This window comes from Vipera berus (assembly GCF_964194415.1).
Source record: "Vipera berus genome assembly, chromosome: 2".
Classification (NCBI taxonomy): Eukaryota; Metazoa; Chordata; class Lepidosauria; order Squamata; family Viperidae; genus Vipera; species Vipera berus.
The window spans coordinates 174,037,462-174,058,051 of NC_138203.1; the positions used below are offsets into that span (position 1 = coordinate 174,037,462).

General features: G+C 39.8%; 1 protein-coding gene and 1 long non-coding RNA gene across 3 annotated transcripts in view; one reads left to right on the forward strand and one right to left on the reverse strand.

Moving 5' to 3' along the window:
• The first annotated feature begins 5,747 nt into the window (after window positions 1–5,747).
• NARF (nuclear prelamin A recognition factor) overlaps window positions 5,748–20,590 on the forward strand; it is a 29,664-nt gene continuing 14,821 nt past the window's right edge. Inside the window, exons 1-6 of one of the 2 annotated variants that reach the window (XM_081318012.1) lie at window positions 5,748–6,384; window positions 8,151–8,284; window positions 11,183–11,263; window positions 13,941–14,084; window positions 15,337–15,469; window positions 17,447–17,581. In XM_081318012.1, the coding sequence (XP_081174138.1) occupies window positions 8,258–8,284; window positions 11,183–11,263; window positions 13,941–14,084; window positions 15,337–15,469; window positions 17,447–17,581 (520 nt within the window). In that variant the 5' untranslated portion in view covers window positions 5,748–6,384; window positions 8,151–8,257. The remainder of the gene's footprint in view (window positions 6,385–8,150; window positions 8,285–11,182; window positions 11,264–13,940; window positions 14,085–15,336; window positions 15,470–17,446; window positions 17,582–20,590) is intronic. The other variant, XM_081318011.1, reaches the window with a different exon arrangement.
• On the reverse strand, window positions 15,365–16,765 carry LOC308662337. Its single transcript, XR_014025169.1, has 3 exons — window positions 16,320–16,765; window positions 15,894–15,984; window positions 15,365–15,478 (listed from the first exon to the last, which is right to left on the reverse strand). It is a non-coding gene; the product is annotated as an uncharacterized lncRNA (long non-coding RNA).

The window sequence follows — 20,590 nt, forward strand, 5'->3', positions numbered from 1 at the left end:
GCTTCTTGTCCTGCCTTCAGGTGCTTTGGAGAATAGCTTGACTCCCTCTTCTTTGTGGCAGCCCCTGAGATATTGGAACATTGCTATCATGTCACCCCTTGCCCTTCTCTTCATTAAACTACACATACCCAATTCCAGCAACCGTTCCTTATATGTTTTAGCCTCCAGTCCCCTAATCATCTTTGTTGCTCTTCTCTCTACTCTTTCTAGAGTCTGAACATCTTTTTTACATCGTGGTGACCAAAACTGGATGCAGCATGCCAAGTGTGGCCTTACCAAGGCATTGTAAAGTGATATTAATACTTCATGTGATCCTGATTCTATCCCTCTGTTAATGCAGCCTAGCACTGTGTTGGCTTTTTTGGCAGCTGCAGCACACTGCTGGCTCATATTGAAGTGACTGTCCACTAGGACTCCAAGATCCCTCTCACAGTCACTACTATTGAGCAAGGTACCGCCTATACTATACCTGTGCATTTGGTTTTTCTTGCCTAAATGTAGAACCTTACTTTTTTCATCATTGAATTTCATTTTATTAGATAGCGCCCAGTGCTCAAGTCCATCCAGATCCTCCTGTATCTTAAGCCTATCTTCTGGAGTATTGGCTATTCCTGCCAGCTTGGTGTCTGCAAATTTGATGAGTTCCCCATGTATCCCCTCGCCCAAATCATTAATGAAGATGTTGAAGAGCACTGGGCCCAGAACAGAGCCCTGGGGTACCCCACTACACACTTCCCTCCATGTAGATGCAGTTCCATTGACGACCACACGCTGAGTACGGCCAGTCAGCCAGCTACGAATCCATCTGGTGGTGATGCTGTCTAACCCACATTTTTCTATCTTATCAAGTAGTAGGATTGTGATCTAGTTTATCAAATGCCTTACTGAAGTCCAAGTAAATTATATTCACAGCATTCCTCTGGTCCACTAATTTTGTCACTTGGTCAAAGAATGCAATAAGATTTGTCTGGCTGATCTGTTTTTGACAAACCCATGTTGGCTTTTAGTAATGACTTTGTTTGCCTCTAGGTGCTCGCTGATTCGTTGTTTGATTATCTTTTCCAGAATCTTCCCAGGTATTGAGGTCAGGCTGATAGGTCTGTAGTTTCCAGGATCTATTTTTTCCCTTTTTTGAAGATGGGAACTACATCAGCTCTTTTCCAGTCCTCCGGTAGTTCCCTAGTGCTCCAGGATCTTTGAAAAATATAGTTTAGTGGTTCTGATATCACACCTGCCAGTTCCTTGAGAACCTTGGGATGTAATCCATTTGGTCCTGGTGATTTGAACTCTTCTAGGCTGGACAGGTGCTCACTTACCATTTTCTTGCCTATCTTAGCTTGTGTTTCTATTCTGCTTTTTATGGCACTTTTTGATAGGTTGGGCTGTTTTTTCCCTTTGTGTAAAGACAGATGCAAAAACCTAGTTAAATAGTTCTGCTTTCTGCCTGTTGCTTGTCACCTTCTTGCCACTTTCCCCCACTAATGGACCAATCATTTCTTTAACTTTTTTGTTGTTTTTTTACATGTTGCGAGAAGCTTTTTTTTTTGTTATTTTTGACTTTGGTTGCAAGCCTTAGTTCATTTTAAGCCTTAGCTTTCCTCACTTCATCTTTGCAGGCACGGGCTATTTGCTGATATTCTGCCTTAGTTATGTACTCCTCTTTCCACTTTTTATACTTGTCCTTTTTATCTTTCAATTTATCAGAGAGTTCTTTATGCAGCCACGCTGGTTTCTTTTGAGAGCTGTTATTTTTCTTCTTTGTTAGTATTGTGCGAGACTGGGGTTTTATTATCTCACTTTTCAAAATTTCCCAAGCTTCTTGAGTTGTTTTCCCCTTTAGGATTCTCATCCATGGAATGCTTCCCAAGCTCTAAGTTTATTGAAATTAGCTCTTTTAAAGTCCAAGACTCTAGTTTGACTGTGTACTATTGCTTGTGCTTCCAGAATGTTGAATTCCAATATTGCATGATCACTTCCCCCCAAGGTTCCTGAAAAAATGCCTCCTAACCAGAACATTCACCTGCTGTTTTAGCTGTAGCCATGAGTCCAGGAGGATCTACAGATTGCAACTTTGCTCTCTAGGGGAGCCTATAAACTTCCTTAAAGCTGTGACTTCTCTTTAGAATCTGCAAACAATCTTTAAATAGGTGCTGATTCAGTATCTTGCACACCTCAGTCCAATTGCATAGTTATATTTCCCCAATGGAAACATAAACTATATTGTAACAAATCATAACACAAATAGAGAAGAATTGAAAGTATATGCAGGTGGAGATGGATCAAAGGTTACATTTAAAAGTTTACATATCCAAAATTCTCAAACAAATTAACTTTGAGACATCCTAAAGGCAAAAATAAGGAATGTTCTATCAGTTCAGTTTGTGGAATCTGAATTTCTTTTTAACGTTTTAATAGTTATTATTATTTAGATTTATAGAGCTGCTAAACAGAAATAATAAGTAAAAATTCAAAGATACAAATGTTATAAAATCTGCATAAGTCACTACAGAAATACTATCATTTTGGGAAAATAAGCAGAATTCCAACTACCCATTACTGACCTGACAGGATCCCAAATTGCCTCAGCCTCTAGTCTGCTGTTTCTCAACTTTGTCAGTTTAAGATGGGTGGACTTCACTTCCCAGAATTCCCCAGCCAGCATTGTAGCAGATTGGCTGGGGAAATCTGGGAACTGAAGTCCATTCATCTTAAACTTCACAAGGTTGAGAAATACTACTCTATTCAAAAAGCTAAGTTTTGAAAGCTTTCATAAGGGTAAGAGTCAGTGGCAAATGATCCTTGGGATGAATGGTATTCTGGAGGGCAGGAAGAACAAAGGAGGCATATTTTAGGTCCCACAATATGGCAGCTACTTTTTTGATAGAACATCAACATACTGACAATTTAGTTGATACAATAGAGAGAAAGGCGGTCTTTGAAATAGTCAGATCTTGTACAAAAAAGGGGTTTACAGATGATACCCAGTACCTTGAACTGCATCCAGAAACCAACTGCAAACTGCAGTTCATGAAGTAGATATATCAGATTTTTGTACTGAGATACAGCCATAGCTAGTTGTGAAATCACTTTCTCAACCAGTTGAAGTTTCCGAACAGTCTTCAAGGGCAGCCCCCTGTAGAGTACATTACAGTAATCTAAATTTCTAAAATTGATTCTTGGTAATTATCCTAAGACCATGACCTCGTTTACCAAAACCCAGGCTATTTTAGCAATAAATGTTTTGTCAATTTCCTCCACCTTTCTCAGAAATTACGAACTCCCCAATTCTAATGTAATATTTTATAGGTTGCTTTATTCAGTGATGAAAACTTTAAAAAAGTTCCAGGAGGTGTTTCCATGTAATAAAGTACAGTATGTTTCAAATACACAAGCTAAAGAAATGAAGGAAATAAAGCCCCCAAAACCCAAAGAAAAAGCTAAAACATATCAATGTATGCCTAGCACAGTACATCACATGGACATTAATAGATAATTTCCATTAAAACATTTCAGAAAATTGACCCTAAAAGGCTCAATTTGAGTAGTTATTCATCCCTTGTCTGAAAATGATGCTTTGATTTAGCATTAAGAAAGATAACTTTCTTAGAACAGGGTGGCCCTCTGCTTAATCACGCTTGATTGGATTATTGCAATGTACTCTACAAGTACATACTCTATGTACTCTATCCCTGAAAACTAACCAGAAGCTTCAGCTAGTGCAGAATGCAGCCTCCAAAATCCATACTGAGTGCCCAAAGAAGGAAACATGTAACAACTTTGCTCTGGGAACTGCACTGGGTGCCGGTTTGTTTCCGAGTCCAATTCAAGGTGTTGATCATCACCTAAAAAGTCCTACATGGCATAGGGCTCTGCTACCTACTGGCTTCACCCCATCACTTCAGTCCATCACACTGGTTCAGGCAATGAAGATATGCTACAGACTCTGTCAGTCAAAGAATTTTGACTCGCGGGGTCTAGAAAGAGGGCCTTTGTTGCACTGTGGAACATATCCATCGCAAGGGTAAGGCAAACCTCCAATCTCTTGGCCTTCCACAAAGGGTCAAAACTTGTTTGTGTAGCCTTGTATTTATTTATTTATTTATTTATTTATTTATTTATTTATTTATTTATTAATGGGACTTATATCCCGCCCTATCTCCCGAAGGACTCAGGGTGGCTAACAACAATAACATATAACAGAAATTAAGATAAAATTAAAATTAAAGTCATCTGTGCAATAAATTAAAATTAAAAATTAAAAATAAATTAAAAATTGTAAACATAATTAAAATGCCTGTCAGTCCAGGTCAGCCAGGTGGAAAAGGAGTGTTTTGAGGCCGCGGCGAAAGGACCGGAGATCTTGGGCCATCCAAAGCTCAGGGGGGAGCTGATTCCATAGGACTGGCGCTCCCACAGAGAAGGCCCTTCCCCTGGGGTTCGCCAGCCGACATTGTCTAGCCGACGGTACCCTGAGGAGGCCTTCTCTGTGTGAGCGTACTGGGCGATGGGAATTCGTTCCCGGTAGCAGATGGTCCTGCAAGTATCCTGGGCCTAAGCGATGTAGGGCTTTAAAGGTAAGTACCAGCACCTTAAATCTCACCCGGAGGGCAACCGGTAACCAATGCAGCTCATGGAGCAGAGGTGTTATATGGGAATATCGGGGAGCTCCCATCACTACCCGTGCAGCCGTATTCTGCACCAGTTGAAGCCTCCGGGTGGTTTTCAAGGGCAGCCCCATGTAGAGAGCATTGCAGTAGTCTATACGGGAGGTAACGAGTGCGTGGGTGACTGTACGTAGGGCATCTCGGTCCAGAAAGGGGCGCAATTGATATATTAGGCGAATCTGGGCAAATGCCCCCCTAGCTATGACTCCAATATGTATAGTGGACACACAGGCTCACACAACCATGGGGCTGGCTGGCCCCATAAGAACCCCACCCCCATGTATTAACAACTGTTAATCCCTCATCTTAGAATTCACCTTCTGAAAATATAAAGTTGTTTTTTGTAATTTTAAAACTTTTAATCCTAATTCTTCTGATTTTAATGTTTAGTTTATTGATACTGTACACCACTCAAGAGTCCTCCGCCAAGGGAGATGGGCAGTTAAAAAAAGAAGTATAAATTAAATAAAATTCACTTGCCCAGTGCTTGGGTTACAAGCCATCTGATTATCAAATAACATTTTTAATCCTGTTTATGTGTGTGATATGAAGTTGTGTATTGACCATAATGGGGAATTATCTTTTCTGAAGAGCTAGAATTAAACTAAAGAATAAAACACATCTTCCCAAACATATATCTTTCCAGTTTTTGGGGGACTACAGTGCCCAATATTTCCAGCAACCAGGAAGTGTAATATTTACATTTGCAAACTGACTACGACAGCACATTGCAATTGTATGACTTCGGGTGCTCCATTAAGTCAAATGTTCCAATGATTTGCATTGGCAAGATGCCAGTTTAACTTCAAGCAAGTTTTTTTTAAAAAATAATGTTTGTTCCAGATAAACTCAGAAGAGGAAAAGACAAGAGCTTAATGGCTGGTAAGTCCCTTGTCTAATTCCTTGCCTTGGACAAGATTTGGATACCCACAATATCCAATATCCAAAGGGCAAAAAGACTGTGGGAATTAGATTGGAGGATTGGTTAGAAGACACAGGAAAAGCACTCCTAAAAGGGAGAGCCAGAAATAATTAATAAGCCAGAAGGGAGAAATCAGACTCGATCGCTTAGGTGTCTCAGGGGTTGGGTGAAATGTAATTTATTATTTATTTATTATTTATTAATTCGGTTTATATACCGCCCTACTCCCAAAGGACTCAGGGCGGTTTACAAGGCAAAATTTAAAAACAATACAATATAAAAATAAAATTAAATTAAGTCTAGCCTCAAAAAAATTAAAATCACAATTTAAAAACATCAAACCCCTCAGTCCAGACCAGATAGCTCAAAGAGCCAGGTTTTTAGATCCCGGCGTAATAGTGAAGAGAACCTGTATTTCTCCAGTGCTGCCTCTGGTTCTCGAAGTAGACTACTGTATTTTTTATTTTATTTTTAAATCGTCACCATCCTCATCATCATTGCGGGGCGATTTTCACCTTTCTGACGCAAGGGGGCGCTGATCCCCGCTTGCCACGCCACTGCCCGAGAGTACGTGACAGCTCTCAGGTCTACAATGAACGCCGGCGAGCGGCGGGGGAAGAGGGAAGATCAGCGAGACTATCCCAAAATTAGGAAGGAAAAAGAAGAGCGGTTTGCATCCCATTTACTGTCATTCCAGGACGCCCCCCGGTCCACCCCTTCCTCCTCTGGCCATAGCCGTCCGCCGCGGGGGCTCGCGCTAAGTCATGTCCTTTGTGACTCCAGGGGATTCACCGCAAGGTACCGTGCTTGCTTTTGTTTCTTTCCCTCCTCCCCTTTTGCTGCAGGTGGGGATCTTCTTTTTTTTCTTTTTCTTTTTTTCTTTCCGGCCTCGTTGGGCGCAGGCATCGCCTTCTTGGTCTTTGCGGGCGAGAAGTAGCGACTGGCGGGCGGCCCCCAGAAGGAGATTCCTCTTTGCGCGGCATTTGTGGCAGCCGAGGACGCCGTTCCTCCCGCTCACACGCGTCGCGTGTAATCTCCGAGACAAAAATGCACCGCTTGGGCTGGCCCTGCTAATTGGAGAGGGACCGTATTGAATGCTTCAGCAGGGAAGCCCCCTCGCAAAGCTGAAGACAACTACAGTTAACTGTTATTGGGTTTGGTGTTGGGAGGAGGCAGGCGAAGGGAAGCAACCCGTGCTTAAGCCAGCAGAGCCAAACCCTTATGACACACAATAGCCAGTGTGTCAGTTGTGCAAGCTGAAGAGTCATCCCTCTATCCACGTTGCCGAATCTAGTGGCCTTTGCCACTGGAAGGGGTGGGTTCATCAAAAGTGATCCGCTTCTGTGGAATCAGATGTACTCCAGTCATTGTTTTATAAATCAGTATATTCTGGTCCTGTGAAAATGCAAGCTGTGCCTAAATCCTCAGAGGGATGCTGGTCATTTGCTTGTATGCATCCTGCTTGTTCAGTTTATGCACAGTGAGAGGGTCACAAATGACTCTTAACTTGTAACTGAGTGGTGCTGTTCTGTCTTCAGAATTTTAACGTTCAGAAATTAATGAGATTGAGCTTGTTTCGTGGAGCTGTGACTTGATGTAAGGTGATTGTGGGAGCACCTGTGGTGGGATATTAGGGGATTCTGGCTTCATTCAGTTCCATCCAGAAAGCAAGATGGTTGAGGATTGTGGTCCAGCACAGGCTCCACACCCATAGCATAAAAAAATATGTTGGGGCCTTAAGGGCATCAGGGATGAGAAGTTACCCTGTGCACCTGACGTGCAGCATTAGGGATATCTTGAAGTACTTTTCTTCCATTAATAGCAGAATATCTTGATGTTCATAAAGTGCTGAGAAGAAGCTGACAGTCTTGTGCTTTGGTCTCTTGGAGTAGAATCCCACTGCTGTACCACATTCAAGAATGACTTGCAGGCATTTTCTATGTACAATACTGTTTTCATATTTGATATTTGAAAGGCAGTTATCCCCATTCCTGAGAAGAAAGGTTTGCTGAACTCTTTCTGGATTACGAGTAAAGCGCAAAAAGAGCCTGGCAGATTTAGTTTACACACATGCACACAGCTTCATTTGTTACCTCAGGGTCATCCATGATATATACCATTAAATAAAAGAGGGGGGGGGAAGTTCTCCCTTTTTTGCCCTCCTCTCTGGGCTTGAAAAATGCATTTAGCTGTAAAAACAACCATTTGCTTGGGTTCCTATAGCAAAGGAGCAAAATGCTGTGTTTGTATATTGGCAGCAATAAAATGGTGTGTCCTGAAGTTAATCATTGACAGGAAATAAAAAGTGTTTTAGTTTGACAGATTTTCCACATCACGAGAGTTGATTGCTGTTTTCGTTAGTTCTGCAAAGTGAGAGAATTCAAAACTTCCACTTTTCAGCAGAAATGGGACTGGCAGCTGAGCAGTCAGGTGGTCCCTCCTTCAGAGTTTCTTATTGGCTCTAGAAAGTCTCATTCAAAAGAAAGTGCAGAATAGGGCTGAAAAACTGGGATAATGATGAGGGAAATCTGCTACAGCTCTTCTGTTGCTTTTCATTGTCCCAGACAGATGGAAAGCAGGAACACTAGCTCCTTTTTCTGAGCACATCTGGCAGCAACTCAAGAGAGACCCAATTTTGCCAAAATAAAAAGTACCAAAGACAGACCTACCAATGAAGTGTGAAAATTGCACCAAAAAGGTGAGTCTTGTTTTTATTACTTATTATCATGCTACAGTCCCAATGCATAATTACTGGGCAAGAAACCTTTGGACTGGCTCTCTCTCTCTCTCAAGGTGGTTGTGCTGGGGGAAAAAACAGGAGAGAGCACTAAGTGTGTTCCTGAAAGAATAGTGGGAAGTAAATCTAATATTTTCATACATAAACAAACCTGTGTACTTTTTGAAAACAAGCCCCATGGAATTTACTAAAATATATTTGGAAATAAACGTGAAGTTTTCAGTTATTGTGGCGGTTGTTCCTCCTACCCAGAAAGAAATGGCTAGTGATAATTAAAAGTAACCTATCTGAACAGAAAATATTTGCTTTTAATTTCTAAAACTGGGCTTATGAATTAGAGAAAAAGTATGTAATTGATGACTGGGATGAGAAGTGCTATAAAAGAATTTTAAACCAATGGTATTATGGAAACTTTTACTTATCATTCAAAGAGGTGCAAAGGTATATATGTGCATTTATGGCATGATATAAAAATAAATTGCATTTCAACTCTGTACAGCTGTCTTCCCTACACTGTACCTTCCAAGAGTCTTGGAGTTCAACTTAAATAGTTTTTGGCCAATATGATCATACTGGCTGGAAATTATAGAAAGATTTGGAAAATACCAGCTTAGGGGAAGTTGCTGTATATTTATAGCTTCTGCACAAATAAAAAATAAATGGCATCAGTGCTTTAATTGTTTAACATCAGAATTTCCACAAATTACATGAGTTAACTTCATTTCTATAATGTTCAGTATTGTAACTGACCAGGACAGTACATAGTCTTTCTCTTGATGTTAGGTTCCTATGAATATCGGAATAGTTAGTACTGTAAGAAATTTGGAACGTTCTTTCATATTGAGTGGGAAGTGGTAAGACAAGCTCAATTCTATATGTGTATTGTATGCTAACCTTGCTTTTTGTAGTTCTAATTCCTTTGTAGTTTATCACAAATGTTGTTTTTTCACAGTCTCACCACTTAAGTGGATGGGGTCTTATCATTTTGTCCAGACTGTTAAGAAAAATCCATCCTTCCACCTACCTTTTTTAAACCTCTTTTTGCCTTATGTGAGTGGGACATATTATTAGAAATAGTTAATGTATAATATGTTTCGTTTATCAGGATGCAAGTGTAAAAAGTTACATCAGCCAACAGATCAAATTTTAAATTTGGTTTCTTAATCATTAAAAATACTTTAGAAAACAACTATCACACAGACTGTTTTCATTGCTTTCCTTAAAAACACTTAGTGCTGCATCAAATGTAGATCTTTTAATTCAGTTAACATTATAAATTCATAATGTTACTTTAAATGCAATATATTAAACTACAGAAAAATGATATATTCCAGTTACTCTGACATGTTTTTAAAGAACTATATGTGCAACATTAATTGAACTTGAACCAAGAGCAACACAAGTATTTTTGGAAGTGAAAGGAAATATAAAGTGTTTCATTTCCTTTCTTTTTTCAGACTATTGTAGTCAGTATTGTTATTAGCTCTATATGTAATTTAAGTAGAGAAAGGGATTATTGGGAGAATACTAAACATTCAGAAAAGTATTGGAGGGGAATTTTAATTAAAACAAGAACCTAACCTAATTCCAGAAGGTACAGAATTTTATTCTACTTCTTAAAGAAAAGGGAAGTTGCCAAAGTCCATTGACTTCAACTACTTTAGAACAAATACATCTCTACTCTCTTTCCTTGAAGACCTTTTCAGTTATGCTGGTCCTTTTTTGTTGTTTGTTTGGTTTTTTTGTAATGTGTTATTTAATTGTTTAGGTTTCTGAACATAAGAGTTTATACTCAGGAATAATCATCTTTTTTGACACTTATATCCTGCTGTAATATCTACTTTTTAAATTTTACCTTTGTGACAAGAGCTAGCTAATGATTTGGCAAAGGTGGAAGCTGAGGAGCTTCATGACTGAAATCAGTAAGTTGCTCACTTCCCAGAGACCTTGTGAGACATTTATTATAGAGGCTGCTAACTGGCAACCTTGTATATTGGGAGTTACTGGATCTAGACCTCATTTTTCATCTTTACTGCCATTAAAGATAGAAAAATACTTAGTCTATTTTATTTTATTTATTTTTATTACATTTATATCCCGCCCTTCTCCGAAGACTCAGGGCGGCTTACAAGCTTAGCAGTAGCCTTCATTCTATGTATATGCCTGCTTGTTAGGGCTTTCACACACACACCCCAAGCGGCATTATTACAAAGTCAGCTTATTGCCCCCAACAATCTGGGTCCTCATTCCCCATCACCTGGTTTTTCTTCCTTTTATTTTTCCCCTCTGCTACCCCCTCTTTGAGTTGGCAGCAAGTCCTTTTACTTTTATTCCAGTGGGTTCTTGTGAAGGTAAGCAAGGTCAAGTCTGATTAGCACTTAGATGGGAGTCTTCCATTAAATCCCAGGCCTGTAGAAAACATTTCAGAAGAAGGCAGCCATAAACAATGTCCATGATGTTGCCAGGAAAAAGTACCAGGTTCATATCTATGTGTGTACCAGAAGTAGAATTCAATCTTTGCCTTAAGTGCAGCTTATGTATCAATAGTATTATATACAGTCCTTTTTTTGTAAAAGAAAAAGGTGCCGGAACTCACACATGTCATACAACCCGCCTTGCCTACCCTACAAGGTTCCACCCAAAAAAGGTGCCGGAACTCCGTTCTGAGCGTTCTATGACAAAAAAAGACCTGATTATATATATTATTAGTTTGGTTAAGTTTTGCTACGTATATAGAGAGAGTTGCCATTGGGTGACCCCATGGACAAATTTTTTCCATCCTCTTTTATTCTACCTCAGGTGGCTTTGATCAGTAATTGTGTTGCCTCTGAACAAATGATGTTTTATGCTATGTTTCAGGAATGTAGTAAAAAACAGAAGAATGATGATCCACAAAATGCAATAGCTGATGTTCTCAATTCAAATGATGAAAACAAGGAGGTAAATTCCTTTTAGATGAATCTCTAAATTGCATTGCTCCCTAGACAGTTTAAATTAATCTTGACTAAGCATTTCTGAAGGTGGCCAAAATGAAGATAACCCCTTTACTCCATCAGTTTCAGCATTTAGTTGCAACTCACTCTTGTGGTTTGCAGCCAGCATGCTTCTTGTTCAGTTTTTATAATTTCTAGTGCAGCAGTTACATTTCTGAATGCCAGGTTATTGAAAAGATTCTAATTCTGAAGAATTCCCACCATGCTACAATCCCGAATTTCCTAATCATATGTTTCACTCTAATGGCCATCTAAAGATTAATGAAATTATTCTGCATTTAAAGAAAGCTCTTTGGGGAAAAAAGCATACCCAGAATCCCATGGTAATATTTAATGCTTATTTACCTCACTTAATTCTCAAAATAAATAAATCTTTCATCACAGGAATTAGTCTCAGCTCATTGTTAAGATCCTTCATAATCTAAATATCATTTGGAACAGAATATTTCACAGATATATCCATTGTTGTGGAGAAATATGTGGCCAGGTGACCTAAGTAAATGTTTTCTTGTGCTGCCTTTGCCCACTTGCATCTTGCAGTGGCCCAAATTTATGCCAACTACATGTTTTGTCTGCTCTTGCTCCAGCATGTGGCCTTGATCTTCTCCCTAGCCTAGTGTGAGATAATGTTAAATCCTCTTTTGCTGTATCAGGGTTAAAGTGGTCTTTTCCAAGGTCAGCTTCAACATGTGTAACTTGGCAGCTTTGTTCACCATTGCCTTGGAAGAAAGTCAAGTGACTGGCAGTAGCTGGGAACAAAAGGCACAGAGACAGGATAGGGATTGGTAACAGAGATAGCCAATTTCATATGAGTGGAATATGAGCTGATTTAATTGAATTGAACTGAATTGAACTGAGCTGAATTGAATTGAATAAATTTAGGGTTTCTGCTCATTCAGGGATTGGGGGAAGAAAATCTTTCAACTTGTCAATAGAAAAAACGTGATAGGACTCTATTCAAACTAGACTTGGATTATTCAGCAGAGAGAGGATTGCTTCAAAAAAAAAAACCTTACTAACACACACTAAAGTGGGGTACTCTTCTGTCTTCATCTGAATAATAGCATTACAGAGGTGAAAACAGGATGAAACCTTTCTCCTTTACTTTTCATTCAACCAGCTACTTTTTTTTCCAAAAGCTGTGAGGAACCCAAATTTGATTAAAATGGAGGGAGCAAAATTAGTGAACCTACTGATTTAATTAAGAGCTGTGCATGCTTCCCCATAATTCAAGTGTTATATACAGAACACTTAACCATGGTATCTTACTGCGGCGCCTCAGGGGGTTGGGAGTGGGTGGCACTGTTTTACAGTGGTTCTCCTACCTCCTGGGTCGTTCGCAGTCGGTGTTGGTAGGGGGACAGAGGTCAGCCTCGAGGCCTCTCGTTTGTGGAGTCCCTCAGGGGTCGGTCCTCTCGCCTCTCCTGTTCAACATCTACATGAAGCGGCTGGGCGAGATCATTCATGGTTTTGGGGTGGGGTATCATCAGTACACTGATGATTCCCAGCTTTTTATTTCCACCCCAGATCAACTCAGTGATGCCCTCTCCGTGATGTCCCGTTGCCTGGAGGCGGTGAGAGTCTGGATGGGGAGGAACAGGCTTCGTCTAAATCCCGACAAGACCGAGTGGCTGTGCATACCGGCATCTCGGGTTGTCCATTCTATTCCATCTTTATCTTTAGGGGGTGAGGTGTTACCCCCTGTAGATAGGGCTCGCAACTTGGGTGTCCTTGATTCACAGCTCAATTTTGAAGATCATATAGGAGCTGTGACTAGGGGGGCTTTTGCCCAGGTTCGCCTGGTACGCCAGTTGCGGCCCTATTTAAACCAGGATGCCCTACACACAGTCACTCATGCGCTCGTGACCTCTCGGATAGACTACTGCAATGCTCTCTACATGGGGCTGCCCTTGAATACCACTCGGAGGCTCCAGCTGGTGCAGAATGCGGCTGCGCGAGTTGTGATGGGGGTCTCCCGATACTCCCATGTAACACCTCTGCTCTTCTGAGTGAGATTCAAGGTGCTGGTGATGACCTATAAAGCCCTAAATGGCATGGGTCCGGGTTATTTACAGGAGCACCTCTTGCCGGCGTTAACTTCCCATCGCCCTGTGCGCTCCCACAGAGAGGGCCTCCTCAGGGTGCCGTCGGTCAGGGAATGTCGACTGGCGGCTCCCAGGGGGAGAGCATTCTCTGTGGGCGCGCCTGCCCTCTGGAATCAGCTTCCGGTTGAGCTCCGGATGGCTCCCGACCTTCGCTTGTTTCACCGCGACCTGAAGACTTGGCTATTTAAACTTGCCGGCCTGGACTGAGGGATTGGGATTTTAGATCTTAAATTTTAAAAATTTTAAATTTTAGAATGTGTTTATTGTTTAGGGCTATTTGATTTAATCTCATTTTAATTTTTATACATTGTGTGTTGTTTATAGCGTTTTAATTGCCCTGTACACCACCCCGAGTCCCTTCGGAGAGGGGCGGTATATAAATCCAAATCCAAATAAATAAACCTATTGTGTGATAATAGTTCGTTACTTCTTATTTCAAAAATAACTGCACTGTATTCTCTTTTTCGTCATTACATTTTCTTGATGGATTTTTTTAAAAAAAAATTTGTTCATTTCTAGAAAAGTGAATTCCATAAGTTGGCTAATGCTAAAATATTCCTTAGTGACTGCCTAGCATGTGACAGTTGCATTACAGCAGAGGAAGCAGTCAGAGTTTACCAGCAGAATCCAAATGAGTTCTTCCGTGTACTGAACCTTAATAAGGTAAAGGGGATGGTGTTTATATGCCCATACATGCACATGAGGTTTTCTGCCCTAACATGTCACTCTAAAACATTGTGGTATATCCAACTTCTTGTTTTCTTTATTTTGCTTTCCCTGCTTCCTACTTTTAGATACTTTTAGATTTTATCCTCAGATTTTTCCTTAAAAGCTGTTCTCAATTCTTCAATACTTATTTCCATACTCATAACCAAACAAATAAATGATTTGTCTCATTTATCGGAACCATGACATTTTACTTGTTCTTTACATTCAAAACTCTTCAAGTCCATTGCTTCTAATCAGTGACTTCTTAGTCCTAAAAAAATGATGCTGCTGATGATCAGTCATTGTTTTCCCAGGCGTACGATATGGGATGTTATTTTAAAATTTCCTTTGTTTTTTTAACACCATCCATCCAGTTTATCACTAAATCTCTTGCCATCAAATTTTGAATAATTCTAACATCTGCCTTTTTATTTCAGTGCCAAAATCCTGGTTCTCTTATTTCTTTCTGAGTTATTGGACAGGTTAACAACTGACCTCATATGAAATCTGTGCACACCATTTTGCTTTCCTTTTTAGCCTTTACCCTGCATCCTTATCTCTTCCTGCATGCAATGTGGATGTCCTTACCCAATCAGATCCTTTCATTTGTTTACTCTGCCCTAGCATCCTTCATTCAGCACACCCAAGCTTACCTGCGTCTAACATTAATCTTCCTCCTACTCCCACTTTCCTTTTCTAATCCAAAAAATTCCTTTTCTCCCCCACATTGGATATGTTTTTTTTTCTTTGGCCCTACCTATATTCAGAAAACTCCTTTGATTAACCTCGTTAAATAATTGTTTATTTAAGATTGAGGGGGGGGGGCAACTATTTTCGCTTTACTTTTTGATTCCCCACCTCTTTTCTATAGTTTTCTAAGTGTGAATTTGTGAGCAGCTTTTTAGCTGTGAATGTATATTCTGAATGTTTTATGCTGCACACCTTCCACGGCTGAGTTTTTAATCTTTGTTTTCTATTGTTATTTTTGTTGTTTGTTTATATTGTCCTGATTTAGCAATTTGTTATTATGGGGATGTTTTGTTTTTGCCTAATTCTAACTTTTGCCTTAGTAAGAATTGGCACACCAGGCGTAAAAAGCCAAATTAATTTCTGTATGAAGCAACAAGCCATCTCTTGTATAAGCTACAATTTAAATGTTTGCACTTAACACACCCATTTATTTATTTATTTATTTTTTGCTTTCCAGAAGTGTGATACCTCAAAACACAAAGTATTGGCAGTGTCTATATGTCCCCAGTCCTTGCCTTATTTTGCTGCTAAATTCAGCCTCTCAGTAACAGAAGCAGCTAGGAGGCTTTGTGGCTTCCTCAAAAGTCTTGGTAAGTTTGCTATTAGATAAAAAAGAAAAGAAAGCTGAAGACAGCATTAAAAACGATTGTTTTTTTTTAAAAAAGTTGTTTCCTTAGACAATTTTTATAGCCTGTGTGTCAGGGTACAAGCGAGGGTTGCAGGATGGTTGAGATAACAGTTGTTTATGGATGTGACCACAAGTGTTATAAATGAGGCTATAATTAGGCAGTTAAGGCAGTACAGACAAGGCAAGAACACATGCAAATCTTTTCATTATGTTTTTGTTCATAATCAAGGCATCTAAAAGTTCCTTTCTGCTGTTTGCACAGAATAAAAATGTCTAGTATAAAAGTTTTAAATCTTTCCAAGAATTGCACATCCCCTGGAGATAGTCCACTGCCGTGGAGAGGTTTTAAAGGGAGAGACCAGGACTGCTGCATCTGTTGGCCCTACCTGCTGGCTTTATTCCAACATTCTAGGCATTTTGGCTGGCACCTGGGTAGACATCTACATGCTGCCACCTTGATTGTACTGCTGCTTTTGCCTGGGGAGAGATGATATGATTACAACCTCTATTCAGTATGGAAGGAGACATCATTTGAATGCAAGAACAAAGTGATCCTGATGTCATACACAGATATTCTTTTACATAAGTCAATAGTCTCTTCAACTTTTTTAAAAAAATATATATCCAGTACATTGCTTGAAGGAAAAGAAGAAGCAAAAGCTATTGTTAATTCAGCTATAAGCTGGTATCCTAGAGGGCTGTGGGACAGGAAAAGAGGAATTTGTTACGGAACTGAGGATACGTTGAAAGCCTGTATTGTTTTCACATTTTATCCAGTGGATGGATCACTATTTATTTATATTGTTAATTACCTTGCCAGTGAAGTTACAAGATCAGCTATTAAGCCTTCAAATATTCTTCCCTGCCCATGCTGCAGATGTCTAAAAGAGTTGCCTTGGAAGTCATACAGACTTCATCTGGGTTTCAGCAGCCAAAGATGGGCATCAGTTTCCCATACAACACGATTTCCATTGTCTTCAGTATTTCAGCTGAAAAGATACAGCAGAGCAACCAGCACATCTCCATTTAAAAGGATCTTAAGAGATAATTTTCCTCAAGAGCTGCTCTCGGGTAAAACAGAATACTAGGCACTAAAGGCAATATATAGTGTATACTTTGTCTTAGGGCAGCTTCCAAATGTTTCCTGTAGTTTTGCCCTTCAGAACATAGCATCTCTTGCTTACTTTAGAGAAGCACTTAATTTGTGGTCCTCCACAAAGGTTGCCCCTGTCCTTTACTTTTGAAATTTGATCTCGTGACTATGTATATTTATTTATTTATTTTTATTTTAATTCCATTTATATCCCGCCCTTCTTCGAAGACTCAGGGCGGCTTACAAGCTTAGCAGTAGCCTTCATTCTATGTATATGCCTGCTTATTAGGGCTTTCACACACACCCCAAGCGGCATTATTACAAAGTCAGCTTAATTACCCCCAACAATCTGGGTCCTCATTTTACCTACCTCGGAAGGATGGAAGGCTGAGTCAACCTTGAGCCTGGTGGGATGCGAACCTGCACTAATTGCAGGCAGCTGGTGTTACTTAAGGAGGCATTAGCCCACTGCTCCACCAAGGCTCTAATATTCTCTGCCCCTGAGTCTTTTTCCATCCTCCCTTGCCTTAATGAATGTTGAAGAATCCGCAGAGGGATCGTAGGAAGGGCAGTTAGAACAAGTAGGAAGGGTGGTAGGCTACAGCAGGAACGATGTATTTGAAGGTTTGATCAAATTTCTCAGTAGGCAGGAAGGTCTGTTAACATATTCTGTAGAATTAAAGATGATCTTTTAGGCTGCTTCTTGGATGGGTGGATGGAGAGGTTCCATTTAAATCTCCTCCACGTGAAAATAAAGGTTGGAGAATGCCTAGGATGCATGCCAAAAACCAGCGTTGCCTGGGAGAGAAAAAGCAATTCATTTTCTGTACTTGATCTGTTCTCTAGGAGTGCATTATGTCTTTGACACCACAATAGCTGCTGATTTCAGTCTTCTGGAGAGCCAGAAGGAATTTGTGCAACGGTACCGCCAACAGAATCAGGAAGAACATGTTTTGCCAATGTTTTCTTCTGCCTGTCCAGGTGAGAAATCTAAATCCAGACGTGCTGTAATTTACTTTTCCAATGTTTGCTGTAATGGGAGACGAGTGCGTTTAATGAGTCTTTCGGGAGATAGGGCGGCATATAAGTCCCAATAATAAATAAATAAATAAATAAATAAATAAATAAATAAATAAATAAATAAATAAATAAATAATAATGGCAGTGGGTTTCCTGAAGTGTGACTCTCTCAACTGGCTTGCCTTAGTGTTGCATCTATACGTTGGGAAATCAATTTTTATTTTAAAAATATAGCAGCTAAGGAACTTCTGTTTTTCCATTCAGAAGTTCCAGTTCTGTAACAGTCCTTGTCAGCTGGTAGCAAAGAGCAATAGCCAAATTCTGACAAAGGGGATATCCTGTTTGGTTCATTTTTTTCCCATTCTTCTCTCTCCTAACGATACTCTTCCATGTTACTATAACATAGTTTATAGCAAATCATTGTTCCCTAGCTTTCTTGTAACGGAGCATTTAATGAATGTGGTTACAGGTGGGCTGATTTCCTGCCACTTCCCTAGGGTTTTCTTCCCATTTTTTTTTAAAAAAGCATTATTTTTCAATCGTTTGCATTATATTTATATTTATTTTATTTTTATTTTAATTCCATTTATATCCTGCCCTTCTCCGAAGACTCAGGGCGGCTTACAAGCTTAGCAGTAGCCTTCATTCTATGTATATGCCTGCTTATTAGGGCTTTCACACACACCCCAAGCGGCATTATTACAAAGTCAGCTTATTGCCCCCAACAATCTGGGTCCTCATTTTACCTCAGAGATCACTGTTATGTTGGCATAACGTCACTGCTTGCCAAAGCAATTCAAACAAAAAAAAATAGCGTAGCATAGAATAAAATACAGAATTGTTATATAGAATAATACAGAAATACTTTTAGCATATGGACAGAAACCAGAATCTGTTCCATCTGGAAAGACATAAATTTAAAAAGTTATTTATTTTCATCTGTGTCCTACATCCCAGTATGCACATGTACTATATACTAATTTTCAGGAATGTATCTTTGGATATCACAAACGGTAAGAGGAGGGAGGGAGGAACAAAGGAAGGAAGGAAGGAAAGAAAGAAAGGAGGGGCTTTAAAATATATACTGTAAATTGATTCTAGCTAAATGTAGTCTAGATAAATTTTGAGCCAAGACAGAATAGACAAAAACGAAAGCCAAACAATTTTATGAGATATATATGACAATAACACCTAAATTCATAGACTATTCCACACTTTGTTTATTTTAATATAGACATTTATAAGTCCACACAACCCTAGTAAGACTAGGTGACATACTGTATAGAAAGAACAACCATCAAGTGCAATTAGTTGTAAAATACAATTAGTATTCTGCCTTACATTTTGGCTAGCAAGTAAATAAGTCGTTGCTAAATTTGGGACAGGTGAGAATGGATGCTTCAGGCATTACTCCTGCAAAGCCCCTTGCAATTTCAACTGGATACATGTAAAACATTTGCCTGAAACATTCAGCTTTTTGACACATCCAAAGAATCAAATTGTGATGGTTATCAGTTTATCCAGCAGAGGTTTCAGCTGAATTGTGCATCTTAGCTGTAAGACTGTTGCCAGAATAGCTGAAGCCTCTATGCCAGGCCTTTTCTTTCCTCCTCTCCCGCTCTTAAGTTGGCACTGGGACTCCTCATCTCTTTCTCAGCCAGCTCTTCTCCACTCCAGTTGGACTGAGGCACAACTCTGGCTAGGGAGAATGGCAGCTTTGGTTGAAAGCACACAGGACGTCCAGTTGTGAATGGCAAACACTGACTCTGACTCTACAGCAGAAGGGCTGTATTTCTATATGGTAATAAGGAAGTTCTCCGGCTTCAGTCTTCAGCTTTTCTGGAGTTCTGCCTTGGAGCTGACTCTGCAGAAAAGGCCCTGGATCTGGGTGCTTGTTTCAATAAAGATAAACAACTTCTGCAGCCACCTCTCCTTATACACCAAGACAATCTGCGTGATCATGCAATGGCAAATGTGCAGTTGCACAGCTGGACTCAATACGATGAACTCTGCTTTCCTTCTTATCAAAACAGATAGTTGGAGGTGACTCAATTTACAGAGTGACTCATGGTATAAACTGGTTCTCAACTCAGCTCATTAAACTTTGCTAAGACTTGTTTGATCAGAAATTATAAGACTCTGGAGGCTCTGAAGCTCACCTTTGATGAGATGAGTTATTGTAAATCATTTTGGGGGATTACCGTCTTTGTTTCAGGGAGCCACAGCTGCATTGCAGGTTGTATTTTGTTTACATAACTTGTAACATGTGTTTCGAAAGAGTACCAGTGTATTGCAACCAGGTGATTATTTTCAATTTAAAACACATTCCCAATGTTAAACATGATACTTTTTTTTTCACTCTTTCTTTCTCTACTGGAAGCGTTCTATCTGCAAATGTGAAAGGAGCAGAAATTCATGTATGTTGTAGATAGGAAGGGGTGAAGCCAAAAAAGACGAGAGAGGATAAGGAAAAGCAAGTGCACGCTCAGATAAGTTGGACAGAAGTGTCAGGTGGCTGCTTGTGGCTTGCCCCTAGGCTTTCAGAAGGGAACTAAGAAGATTTGCAAATAGGGAAGAGTAAAATTACATTTGTTTTTTCCAGACGGATTGATACTTTAGTTCTGCTTTTTCCTAACCTGAACCTTAAGTAGAGCCTTTATTAAAGAAAGAAGCAGATCCTATAAGTATCTTATTTAGTTGAGATGACTGAAAACAAAATGTCAATTGAGATTTTGCTTCTTGGGAACCCAGCCAGTCTGCAATAAAGCTTTTCCTATGTATCTTGCTCGAACTGGAATTCTAAGTGGAATGCCCTTCAGTGCAGCACTTGACCCTCTGGCAATTTGTTGCTTTTGCCCCCCTCCCCTTTTTTTTAAAAAAATGTTAAAACCGTGATCCTTCAGCACTGACCAAGATCTAACAGCCATATTGGCTTTCCCACAGGGCCTTGCATACTTTTATTTGCTTATT